Source organism: Ooceraea biroi, chromosome 4 (assembly GCF_003672135.1).
Source record: "Ooceraea biroi isolate clonal line C1 chromosome 4, Obir_v5.4, whole genome shotgun sequence".
Classification (NCBI taxonomy): Eukaryota; Metazoa; Arthropoda; class Insecta; order Hymenoptera; family Formicidae; genus Ooceraea; species Ooceraea biroi.
Window position 1 is genome coordinate 12,371,082 of NC_039509.1, and position 13,498 is coordinate 12,384,579.

At 39.6% G+C, this 13,498-nt stretch overlaps 2 protein-coding genes across 5 annotated transcripts in view; one reads left to right on the forward strand and one right to left on the reverse strand.

The window, feature by feature from the left end:
- The window catches only part of LOC105278653 (laccase-5), a 48,547-nt gene extending 40,050 nt beyond the window's left edge, over positions 1-8,497 (forward strand). Inside the window, exons 5-10 of the mRNA XM_011337879.2 lie at positions 84-288; positions 538-722; positions 1,525-1,720; positions 2,274-2,486; positions 2,784-3,014; positions 3,431-8,497. Of these exons, the coding sequence (XP_011336181.1) occupies positions 84-288; positions 538-722; positions 1,525-1,720; positions 2,274-2,486; positions 2,784-3,014; positions 3,431-3,594 (1,194 nt within the window). The 3' untranslated portion in view covers positions 3,595-8,497. The remainder of the gene's footprint in view (positions 1-83; positions 289-537; positions 723-1,524; positions 1,721-2,273; positions 2,487-2,783; positions 3,015-3,430) is intronic.
- The window catches only part of LOC105278660, a 28,912-nt gene continuing 23,377 nt past the window's right edge, over positions 7,964-13,498 (reverse strand). For 3 of the 4 annotated variants that reach the window (XM_011337892.1, XM_011337918.2, XM_011337901.3), the window contains exons 4-9: positions 12,668-12,777; positions 12,461-12,539; positions 11,739-11,875; positions 11,179-11,325; positions 9,781-10,003; positions 7,964-9,299 (exon numbers count right to left, since the gene is read on the reverse strand). In XM_011337892.1, coding sequence (XP_011336194.1) covers positions 9,101-9,299; positions 9,781-10,003; positions 11,179-11,325; positions 11,739-11,875; positions 12,461-12,539; positions 12,668-12,777 — 895 coding nt within the window. In that variant the 3' untranslated portion in view covers positions 7,964-9,100. The remainder of the gene's footprint in view (positions 9,300-9,780; positions 10,004-11,178; positions 11,326-11,738; positions 11,876-12,460; positions 12,540-12,667; positions 12,778-13,498) is intronic. The other variant, XM_011337910.2, reaches the window with a different exon arrangement.

The following is a 13,498-nucleotide window of genomic DNA, read 5'->3' on the forward strand; positions in this document are numbered from 1 at the left end:
ATAATCACATTATTACAGTCGAATTTATTTATTCGATATTATTTATAATCTAATCTAAAATATTTTCTACCTTTTCATTGCAGGATCCTAATACCGGTTTCATGACAAACACGCCCCTCGAGGTGTTCACGATTACTCCAGGCCGTCGTTACCGATTCCGACTGATCAATTCGTACGGATCGGTATGCCCCTCTCAAATCACGGTCGAGGGTCACACTCTCACGATTATCGCTACCGATGGTGAAGCAGTGCACCCAGTGCAAGTGAACACCATAATCTCGTTCTCAGGTAAAGCAATTTATTCCACATAAATTTATTTAAAATTCTTTGTTATAGTTTAAATACTAATATGTAAACGACAATTAAATCGGTGACTTGAAAAATAATTAACAGGAAAATAAATTTTCTATAGTATTTAAATAATGAAAAGTAGATATTATAAATGTAAAAGCTAAATGAAATTTGAAGTTATTGTGAAGTGATTAATTTAAGAAATGTTACCAAGGAAGATTATAATTTTACATTCTCTCTTAATAGGTGAACGTTACGATTTCGTCATAAATGCCGACCAGCCCGTTGGCGCTTATTGGATCCAAGTTCGTTCGCTGGGAGAATGTGGAATTCCGCGATCTCAACAGCTGGCCATCCTACGATACGCTCGTGGTCCTTATCAGCCAAGTACTGCACCACCTACGTACGATTATGGTCTTCCACAAGGCGTCGTAAGCATACTTCTATTTTTCAAAAAATTTTAAAATTTTTAGTCATTTGTATGTCATTTTCTTGCAATGAAATCTAAAAGACAAAAATGTTTTGCATAAAGTCTAACAAGTAAATATTTAAATGTGAGATTCTGCGAAATTTTATCTTAGCACGCACTGCCATCTCTTTGAATTATATAGATGAAAGGAATCGTAAGCAGTTGTAAAAAGATATTATAAACTTTATATATATAATTAATTTATTTTAATTATCGTCTATATTGAAATAATATTTAAAACTTGTTGACTTCAATATATTTCGCACAGAAATTGTAAAATTTAAAAACTAAAAAGCGAGTAAATATCGAAGCAAAAAATTTGCTTCTTATTTTCAATCGATAAACGAGAGATCGTTTTAATCCTTTCCAGCTATAGAAGGAAAGATACGCACGCTTGACATTTCGAGATACATTACAGAAGAAGAAATTCTCTTCTTCATTTCTTCATTTGAAAGGAAAATTTCAAAGACAGTATTAAATTTTGTAAATGAAATACGTTTCTAGAACGAACAATGCAATTGTGTATCACAAGAAATGAAAGAGTAGTTGCTTTTATTCCATTTCCACGTTATATCGATCGTCTTCCATACACGTTAGATACATAGATAAAACTTAAGCTAAAATAGTGCACGACACAGAGTAGAGTATCGTATAACAGGGCTCTCTTCAACCATTAGGAACGCTTCTCAAACTGACTGAGATTTACGACCTCATACATTAAAGACCATACAAGCCGAACGAATTTTCAAGCGCTTTCTCCTTAGGTCCTGAATCCTCTGGATGCCATCTGCAACCGACCGCGCGAGGATGCGGTTTGCGTGAGCCAGCTGAAGAATGCCCGCCACATCGATCAGGGTATCCTGCAGCAACGCCCCGACGTGAAGATCTTCCTGCCGTTCCGCTTCCTGTTCTACAGACCAGAAGAGGTCTTCCAGCCGCAGACCTACAATCGCTTCCTCGGTAAGTAAGCGCTAATGAGCGTAATAGGCGGTTGAATTCGCGGAAAAGAAGCGAACACGCCACGCAACGACTGACGTTTGATTTTCGTTTGGTGCGTACACACTATGCACTATCAAGGTATTCTTAAGGAGAGGTATGCTTCAAAAAAGAAAAAAGAAGAAAAGGATACAATCCAAGACCATGTTGCATGCAACATCTTCGGCAATTCTTGCAACTCCAAGAATTACGTAGAGTACATTGCGAGGTACATTTGTCATAAGTGACGGTATTTCTCTCTCTCTTTCACTCTTCTCTTCGGGACAATTAGGCTCGATAGTACGTGAAACCGGTTCGTGCTGGAGTACGTGGAGACGTACGGAGTGTTTCAAAACTACCGTTTCTCCCTTTCGTGTCTCGCGTTTTTTGTCTTCTCCATTCGCTCTTAAATTGGGAGTTTCGATGTTTCCGCAATCGGGATTCGTCTCGTCGTGATTCGTGTGCGAAAATTTCCCGCGGCAATTTTCTTTGCACGCATCTTCAAGTATTAACAACGACTACATTTTGTTATTTACAGTTGCACCGACCGGCGACCATGTGATTTCCCTCGTGGACGAGATCTCGTTCACGTTCCCTCCGGCGCCTCCACTTTCGCAGATCGACGACGTTCCGCCCGAACAATTCTGCAACGGTGATAATAGACCGGCTGACTGCGGCGCCAACTGCATGTGCACGCATCAAGTCGACATCCCGTACAACGCGGTCGTCGAGGTGGTTCTCGTAGACGAAGGTATGTACCTCACATTTACTGGTGCAATTACGCTCATTACTTTCATGTGAAGAATTCCACATTAAACGGAAAAGCGCATTTCAGAAGAAACATATTAAAATTTTAAATCTTACATTTGCGATCTCTGTGAGAATTTTTTAATATTTTCTAATTACAATATACGTATAATTTTTTATACGTATTTAATTATATATATATATATATATATATATATAATTTTATATCATTATTTAACTTTCTTTATGACAGTTTTGCAAAGCTAAACATTATTTGAATTCCTTTGGTATTTGATTACAGTACAACAGCCAAATCTATCGCATCCATTCCACTTGCACGGATATGCATTCAACGTGGTCGGTATCGGTCGTTCTCCTGATAGAAACGTGAAGAAGATCAATTTGAAGCACGCCCTCGACCTCGATAAACGAGGTCTCCTGCACAGACAGTTCGACCTGCCGCCCGCTAAGGACACCATCGCTGTTCCCAATAACGGTTACGTCATCTTCCGTTTCCGCGCTGACAATCCGGGTAAGTTAACAACAACAATCGAGGAATATTTTCGTGCAGCGATCAGATGCGATGCAAACTGTTTCCGCTCGCGTAATCGCGGAAGTTTGCACGACACATTTGCATATACCGATTGTCTAACTGTACCGCGTATAAAGTATCTCGGTCTATTGACCGCGGTCTATTATTTGGTGATTATAGAGCTGAGTTTTCGTGAATATTCGGTCGCCAGAAGCCATGAAAATTTATTCCACAAGAAAATTCACGATGTTTGAGATCGATCGGTTATCGTAAATCGAAGTAAAGCCAATTTTACGCTGAAGAGGGTAGTCAATCTGGCAATGTTCCAAACGACGGAGTCGCATTTATTACATTTACCGGTTGGCTTAATATCACGAGCAACCATTAATCATTGAACGATGTCTGCCTCTTCGCAGGATACTGGCTGTTCCACTGCCACTTCCTGTTCCACATATTGATCGGCATGAACTTGATCCTGCACGTGGGGACACATGGGGACCTGCCACCGATACCACCCAACTTCCCGACCTGCGGTGACCATTTGCCGCCCATCACGCCACCGCTGGACACGTTCCATTGATGCGCGACCGCGAGCGACGAGCTCGGCGAAGAGAGGAACGAAGAAACTGAGAGTCGCTCCAAAGTCCATACGAGCACTTGTAGCATATTTCCTGTAAAGTAGCGCGCGCGTGAGCCTGTAATATTTCCCTTTTTTCAAACTTTAATGCAACGCCTCGTCGGCCCGTTCTCGAGAGCGTGCTCGGCTCGAGACGTGCTCGTGGCGATCGATCGGCCGAGGAGAACCCGACGGATGTGTCGACCCGTTGCCTCACGCGACCTGCCGAGAGCAAGACAGAAGGGAAGAGGAAGAGAGCGAGGGGATGCAAGTCCGAGATGTCGATGGAGTATTCGCGAGGCAACGGGTTAGCAAAAGCGGCGATCGACGTCCAGCTGGGTGTCGGCGAAACGACGTACGTTCCCAGAGGCGACGATGACTTTACGTTGGCGGCAGTCGATAATTTATTGTGTTCCAGATGCTTCACCCGTCACCGTCATCCGTGCTGCGCGTCATCCCTCGTTATCCTCACTCCGTGAGACCTGTCCGTTCATGCCTCGCGGTCGTATGCCTCGTCGCCACGGCGCGATTTCAGTCTCGTTGTCAAACGTATCACATGAAACATTTGTAAATGTCGCAAAAATCATCATCCGAGAATACTCGTTGGTCGTTTGATGCAGTCATCCACGCTGTCATCCGCGATGACGCGAGTTCCGATGTGACGAGTGAAGCATCTTAAGTGGAAACGTACAAATGTTACTGACTAACGTTTGTAACGCTCTGTAAATAATGTAGAAATAGTCACTACACTTAACGAGACATTAACGTGGGAGTAGTGGGGTACGTATTGTAAGAGAGGAACCGCCGGAGAGTTTTTCCACCCCGTGACCACGGCCGCCGAGCGGTGGATTATCGCTAAGGATAACGCCCTTTCAGCAGGCTGGATCTGCGCGATCGTGGAATCCGCTACACGAGCTACACGATGTTACTTGATGTTTAGAGATTCCGTCTTTATTTCGTCTTCTATTTAGCTGATCCAAGAAACGACAGATACACCTGCAATGATGAAAATACTTTTTCTCGCGAATACAAGAAGTGCGATATTTATTTAAATTAGTGGAGCTGACTTTTTCATTAATCGCATCTTACATCATTATAATAATTAACGTATATAACACGTGCGAAACATATAATCTAATCATATCGATAAACATCTAATTTTCCGATTTTTACTTCCGATCATTACTTCTACTTTTTTCAGCCAATATTATTTTTTAATGATTTTTGCAACTTCATTCGACGCTTCATTCTCGTTCATCTTTTCACGGCCAGGGAGAATATAACAGCTCACGTTAACATAAACAGCCGGTACATGCGAGTTTTCCACGGCAAAAATCCAGGCTTCTGAGACAGCCTCTTAGTTAGGGAGCGAACTTGCGCTTGTGCTGCGAATAGCTCGCGCGTGTTGTTTTATTCCGTCAGCCGAGAATTACACTGAAAATATCGGGATCAAATTGACGCGATTAATAAAACTTTACAGGATCGTTACATATACTGTTAAGCATGATTATCTTCTCGCGCGACGTCACTAGCGTACATTAATGTATCGACACGTTATTTATTTTTGTTCCGCTATTAATTTTTGTTAATCTCTGTTCAAAATTCGATCCTTTATTGAAATCCCATCAAAGGCACTCAAAAATGCACAGGCTGACACGCTATCGTTAAATATATCGCGCTGTGCACACACGGCGCGATAATAGTTGTATGTTTATTCATGGTGCCTCCATTTTTTATGGAAAATACTCTACGCGACTCACAATTAACGCTTACGTTACTCGGTCATATACATACACATACATACACCAACACATTAAATTACTACAAGTACAGACATATTACATATAGGTGGTAACCGTACACGTCGCGCGCGCGCGCGCGTCGTACCTAATTTTTGTAGATAAACTTCCGTTTCGTTTCGCTCGTCGGATCATCAGAACACGAAACACTCAATAGCGTAATCGTGAAGTAATTCGCTAACGAAACATAATTCGATGGCTTAGTGCAAAAGGAATGTAGCGCAAAATACTGAGTTTTTTAGTTGGTATTACATAGGGGAGGGAAAAGCGCATTTGTGTATTGCTAATATTAAAACCTTATCTCTATAAGAAGAGTAAAAGAAAATTATAAAAATATAAATATAATACGTAGCTCTTGTATAAACGTAACAATATTTTTCATAAGACATTAATTAAATAAGTGAATGCGAGAAAATACGCGCAGAGCACTCTCAGTATTTTACTTGCAATGACGAAAAATACCAGCTGAAAAATTACTCTTTTCTCGGATAGCAACTACTTTGCATTGAGCCCCCGAGTTACGCGAAGCGTCCGTTGTTAATTGCGGCTTTCCTGAATCGGCCAGTTCGTTTGTCAAACGCCTCGATTGTTCTCCATCAAAAGTGATGCACGACGACAGCCGGTCTCGAATACCGCAATGGTACAATCGAGCAGACACGGATAACGGCTTTGTGGGATAGCAAATATACGCTGTTTTTATAAAATATTCTTTTTAATACTAGTAGGGATAGTTTGCAAGGATAAAGGAGAACGTACCTGCCGTTTAATTAATTGTAGCACGAGCATGCATCGACTCTTTATATCGATAGTCCATTTTTGCTCGCGATCGCGTCTTCAAAGCATCAGCCTTCATATCATAGTAATCGGATTTTCGGTAGACGGTAGACAAACAGCTTGCTCATGTGATACATATGTGATACCATCGTGTCTGTCTTGCTATTTAAACGTCCGTCTCTTGGGCTGTGTGCGTGCGCTTGAGACACTTTTCTTGCAAAAGTAAAGCTTTTCGTAAAGCTTCTCTACGCGTGTGCAGCAATCTTCAATTACTGTTTATCGAAAATCCTTCCTTGTCAGAAGTAGCCCCTTCTAAAATAGAATGCTGAAGTGAATATTCGTATGAAATGTTCGCTTTCGCGCAAATTAACATCCGGTTTAGTTACCTGATTCGAGAATCTTTGATAATTATTATTAAGAAGACGCATTCGTTGGAAGGAAAAATTTATTCCACTGTTACTTTGATCAATTCTTCAAGCAGGTATATATCGGTTATTGTAAATATTGTAATACTGAAGATCTAGTATTCCTATAGCTAGTTATATCAGTTATCTTCCCTCTCTCTCCCCTGTAATTACTCATACAACTAAACTCGTATACGTATCGGCAGTTACCATTCGTAAGCAATTGAGAGTTTTCGTGTTTTATATGAATAGAATACTGAAGCGAATTACGCTCGTGCACGCGTGGGCGCATGTAAGCCCGCAACTGCAACGGGCAGCTCGATCATGTATTTTCTTCTAAGAATGTATTTTTAATAATAAATCGTTTTTAAAAAGATCAACTGTGTGCCTGTCAATTTCTTACTTCTATCTTACTAATTATTTACTTAATCTTTTTACTATGGTAGTGTCGACAATTATAGGATAATGTAGACTGCTTTACGCATTTTAGCGATTGGAATCATATTCTTTTTACTTGCTCCACTTAATTTTAATTTATTATATCAAAGAAATAACTTTCCAAGTTTAAAAACAAGATGGAGTTTGCATAAAATAAGATCTATTTAAGCTTATATTTAGTCCATTATAGATACAATTGCTCTTCCTTAGAAAGCGTTTTAGGAAGCTATTTCTTAATCTCTACGTGAAACCAAGTTTTCTTCACGTAAAAGTTGCTTAGTTTAGATCTCTTAGTGGGAGTGAACGTAATGAACATATTCCGTGAGAGGGACACGATAATTCCCGTACAGTAATAATCCATCCACTTAAAATAAGAGGGTAAGTTGGGAAGGCCACGAACATAATCAGAGACACGAAAATAGAGAAAATGTTCCTGAGGGGAAAATGAGAATGCCAAAATCAGATACCGTATCCTGATGCACCGATATTATTATTATTAGCATTAATGACAGCCAAATAATAATACGTGTACGCAGCGTGCGCGAGAGTGAATCATTGTTATTGTCGTGAAATATCACCGTAAAAATTATAATGTTGTGCAACGATAAGCATTACGGTCGTTGATTATTCCCCTGAGAAAACAAATTGCAGGTGACTGGATAGCGAACTGGTTAATAGCGCGATCTATAATTATGGGCTGCTGACATACACGATAATAAAACGCGATCTAATTTGAGAGTATCATAAAACGGAGATAGTGTAGTAAGTACAGTATGGAGAAAGATGTGAAAGCTGCGGAATTTATTTCGGTCATAAAATGAAAAGTGTAACAACAATATTCTAAAAATAAAAGAGGAAATGTCAATTGCAATTATCAAGCATTATGGTTTTGATTTCAATCAAAGATTTATTCAAGAATCGAATATATGAAGATATTTATTAAAGAAGTAGAAGTAGTGTCCTACTTCTCTGCAACATTTACAGAAGAATAATATTCCACGGAACAATGTATTTGCAACGCGAAGCGTTTCGCGTAATTCGGAACTGTCGGAGGTGCTTGCCGGCGGAAATAAAAGGGACACATGTGGTTTCGATTAATGGATTTATGTACAAAAAGCATTTAACTAATGTACCTTAATTAGGATCAATGTAGTTCTGTAAATGCTAGTGCCTATGCTTATGACTATTATATTATGATACATATGCAGTCTAGCACGAGAATCGTTTCACGAATGATAAAGGCTAAATACCGATATAAAAATACCGATGTGTAGATACATAGTGTTTTATCGTGCTTATCCGTAGACAATTTTATTTTATTAATATAGTTTATCAATATATTTTGGTCCGCACTGTTTTTTCTCCCGAATTTTTCACATTGCTTATTGCCGTTAACGTGACTAACAAGTGCAAGAGTACAAGATAGAAGTTATCAGTGAAGAAACGGCGAAATATAATGCAATAAAACTCGGCGTTATACGATAAATTCAATTTATCGCGATAAAAACTTCGGATTGCTACAACATTAAATAAACAATCATTACTGATTTATCGAACTTTAAATTAACATCTTCTTGATGCACGATGTATTTATATGTGTGTATTGTCGATCATTATTATTATAATGTTAAATTTTTGACAATTATTCATATTCTTTTATTGCCTATCTACTAATATTAATGTAATAATTATCATAATTAATTATTAAAAGAGTAATTCTTTTTTACAGCTGTGTGTCATTAAACAGCAAATTTTCAGCCATAAAACGATAATAATAACGATAACAGTTTACTGTTGTTATTCTTAAAATCAAGAAAATGTTAATATAATAATAGTCATTCGATACTGCATATTGCACATTGCGATATTGCAAAAATTCCTTCTCCTCTACTTAATTTTACGTTCAAATCAAATAACTCATTTGTGCGATCGGAATAATGTGCCATAGCGGCATAAAATTCGCATTAAATTAAAATTAATAAAAAAATAACATTAATGAAGACAATGGAGTTCTAATTTCTTTTTCTTTTATAAACGAAGCTAACGGAGGAAGCGTCACTTCCCAGAGTAATGCGAACCGATGTTGGACGGCGGTCCTCTGTGATGATGATGATGCTTTTGCCCGGGACCGGAGTATCTGCTTCCTGGTCTTGAGTGCACTATCGCATAATGATCGCTGTTCGTCGATATCGACCTCGTGGAATTCATCGTGGATCCCCCGGAGGCGTATCCCTGCTTGCCGTTTAACGAATACCTGAACACAAGAGAGGCCTCGTTCAAGCTCGTCATTGCACGCGCCCCGATGAGCGCAGTCCGAGATATTAATTGCCGTCATCGTGACTGTGTAGTTAAGAGCACAACTCTCTAGAAACCTCACGATCACGACCACTCTCAGACGCGTTTTTCGCCATTGGCAGCCGTTTGAGCACGGGAACCTTCCAATCACACACTCTGAAATTGGTCTTGAACGCGTGCAATCGCGGGCTTGTATAAAGTACAGGTAGTAAAAGAGAAAAATTACAAATCAATTATCGCGTCGCGTTTAATCTGACGGCGATACATTAGCTTATCCATAATCGATCCGAGCCGCGCAGCGGCGAGCACGCCGGAGCTCGCTCGTTCGGTGGATGGCATACGATTATACATGCGTAATCACATATTATCGACGCGATTAATAGAGAGATACTTTGTCGGCGAGTCACGCGATTCGCTTTAGAGAGGTAATTAAGTCAAACCTCGACCCGTATTGAGAACCGTGCCAGCTGCGGTACGGATCGTAATCCTCGATGATCGACGGCTCCTTCTCGATAATGTCGGTCCGGGTGCAGCTGCAGGTCATCGCCGAACACAAGAATATGTTGATAATGAGCATGATGAGGAATAATATTCCGAGCGCCACCGCGAGCCACAGGAGCCACAGCGGGTGCACGCTGCCGTCATCGTACAATGTTTGTACAACTGGAAATGAAGAAACCACTATATACAACCCTTCGCGACAGGCGCTCATGTATTTATGCATTTCTGTACATGAGTTGTAACGTTAATTAGTCTATTGCACTGGGAATACCATTTGTCCAAACAAAATGTAGTCCAATAAAAAGAAAATGAATGTTCTTCACAAGTACAAGATTAAAGGGTATAATTAAAAGCAAACGACGTAATAATTCTTCAATAATAGATGTTATTTATAATAATCTTTTTACGGCTTTGATCAGTTTTAATAATTGTAAGAGTAATATTTAATCGTTAAAAGTTCATTACACACAGCGTCGTTTTACATGGAATTCAGCGAGTAGTAAGAGAACGTTCTGTTTACTTCTCTGCAATGTAGTATAATTAATTTAACCATATAAATCTGCAAAGAGGGTAAGAAAAACAGAGCCGAGAGAACGCGAGACATCGCTGATGACCGGTATCGAAAATTACAGTGCGAACTGCATATCGAATGAACGAACGAAAAAAAAAGAAATTTAATCGAAGCACAAAGTGCGATAAGCGGAATACGATCACTTATGTCAGTCTGCGTACACACTATAATTTAATGACAGGCCGTGGATGGCGTGTCGAAGCGATATCCAAATGCAGGTCAGGATGATGATGAGGGATGGCTGGGCAACCGCGTTGCAGGACGCGCGGAAAGAAGACGTAAATGGAATATACGTGTACGGCGAATAGTAAGAGGAAAGAAGAAGCCCGCACACATTCCTGACGCGACCATACACTTTTCACGTCACGATGGCATATCAAAACTACAGCAGATTGCAACGCGGATTCTTTAGAACGCAACATCCAATTCGATCGCTTTTATTGCTTTCTTTAGTAAGTCCCGATCTCTCTGCTCGCGCAGATCAAACGAGTTTCCAGCTGACGAGGTCTTTTTAATATGGATAGAAATTGATTGTCCCGTATTTTTTAAGCACAGCTTATAAACTATTAAATGGTACTTGGTCGGTTACTTCATCCATAATTATTAGTTAATTTTCAAGAAAAGATTCCAAAAATTTCAATTAAGCAATATCAATATTAATTGAATGAAACGGATATGAGTGTGTTAGTTACATACTTTATCTTTTTGTAACACGTAAATGAGATAACAATGTGAGCTGATCCGTCGTAGTAGTTAATATACTTACTTCGTTTCTCGCCCGGCTGGAGAACAAAAACGCTCGTTCCGGCAAGTAGCACTCCTTCTTCGCCACTAACACTTTGTCCGTTAGTGGAGGAGCCACCCTTTATGAGCTCCTCTTTGTCTCCTTCGCACACGGGAGTACCGCAGCTCCCTAAGCAAATGCAAATTTTGGTTTTTTCCCGTTATATTGCAATGAAACAATCAAGTTATTACACTAACTGATAGTAATAATTTGAAGAGCCGTAATCAGATATTTATCGTATTAAATTCACGAGAAATGTTAATAATACATGAAAAGTAGACAAAAATATAATTTTATGCTTTTATATGTTTTGTATAAAATTTTATACTTGATATCATTTTTATTGCCAAGCTATTCACTCTAAAAAGATCATTACTTTTTCACAATTTTGTTCAGAAAAGGCAATTTCCCATAAAATAAACGAGAAAGGCTGTCTGTCACAATACCGCTATGTAACAACGGGTCGTAAAAGTTGAATGCCATTTTATAACCCACATTCGTAACGAGATGCTAATGGAAAATCATTCACCGAATCAATTTACCTCTGCACACGGCGATGTCGCATTGGAAATGCACCTCTGAACTGTCAGCAAACCGGAACATCGAGAACAATGTAGCATCCGCCATACCCGTGCTCCGGTCGTATATGAATTTCGTCATTCGAGCTTCCACGGGGCAGCTTCACAATAAAAATCGATTGTAATTAGTGAATTAACATTCTTAACACTGTAACAGGAAGTTAACAGTAAATTGCGTACATCTGCCCGTCGATCTCAACATTGGAAATAGAATTAAGAGTAATTTAAACTTCTCTTGACTCAGCGCACGTCTTGCTAACTGCGGAGTTTTAATTTCACTTTGACAAAGGAAGAAACTTATGAAGAGTAAACGGAGAAACTCGAGTTCTCGCTTCGTGCAATAAAGAATACGCAGCAATACTTGAAGTTTTAATGAAAATACTGCTTCGCTGGATCTGAACTTTCAAAGGAAATCGTTTCACTTTATCTTCATAAAAAGCTGTCCACTTGTTTGATTAACGATAAATAACGTTAACTGTATGTGATATGTATCATATAAATCGCTAGGGAAAGAGAGAATAAGAGGGAGAGAGAATAAAAGAGAGAAACCGAACATAATATCATACCGTATATCCTATTCGTATATTAAATATACGTATACTATCATGCATTCGATAAATAATAAATTTCTTGATTTTAGTTTATTCTTATATTAACTCATATGTCAGGCTATGTAATTCGCTTACCCTTTGTCGTCTATGAGCTGCACACTAGAGTTGAGCTTGTTGAATGCGAAGCAGTTCTTGACACGGATCCCGTATGTTCCTGCAAATTGAATGTTGGGCAAAACAGTGCTTTGGACGGAAGATCTCCTGAGGAAAACCGCTAACCGTCTAGTCCGTATCGGCCAGACGTAAAGGCGAACGACGGGATGGGATATATAAAATACGAACCGTCTGGGCGTGAAATCTCGGCACGCAGGGTGTAGTTGTGGCCGTATAAAGCTTCTTGCACTCTGACGTCTCCATCCAGGAGGCGCAAGGAAACCAACGAAGTTTCATTTCTATGCAAAAAGCGTTCCCTTGTGAGTACGGATCCCTTCGTGTACTTTATTATTAAAATCGTGAAACAAATTCAGAGTGGCGAAGTGAATGAGCGTAAAAATATGTCAACCAGTCGATACGTCTAACGTTACGTACGCGATAAGAGGATCAGACGAGTCTCGATGCATCGTGTTCAGACTTCCAATGTACTTCAGACGACTCAAAAAAGATTTATTCAGAAGGCGCGTAAGACGCTATATAGCCCAAGAAGGTAATTATTATTTGCGAGGTTTCTTACTCGCGAGGAGTTGAATACTAATCACCGGCCGCGTTTTGCGCTGCGGAATAAGAAAATTACTTGCGGTAAACTGTAGCGTCGCGAGCATGTTAATTACCGATACTGTTGTTTCATTTCTCTAATTTTCGGACGCTTAATTAAATTTTCCTATCGTCGTTTGCGTAAGGATAGGCGAGTCAAATAACGGCGGCAGCATTTCAACACGTCTGAGATTAAAGTGGAAAAACTATCGACAATTTACTGTCGAGTGTCAACCATATTTGGCATTTTGGATTAAGAAAATGTCTTGCAGTACCACGTTATCTTAATTCCGTACTAAATACTGCATTGAATTTAAACGTTCGCAGGTTTATCATATTAATATCGCGGATTGGTATCGCTCAAGAAAGTATGCAATTGTATCGAGATTCGGTGGTATTCGAGTACCTACCAGCCAAGGTATC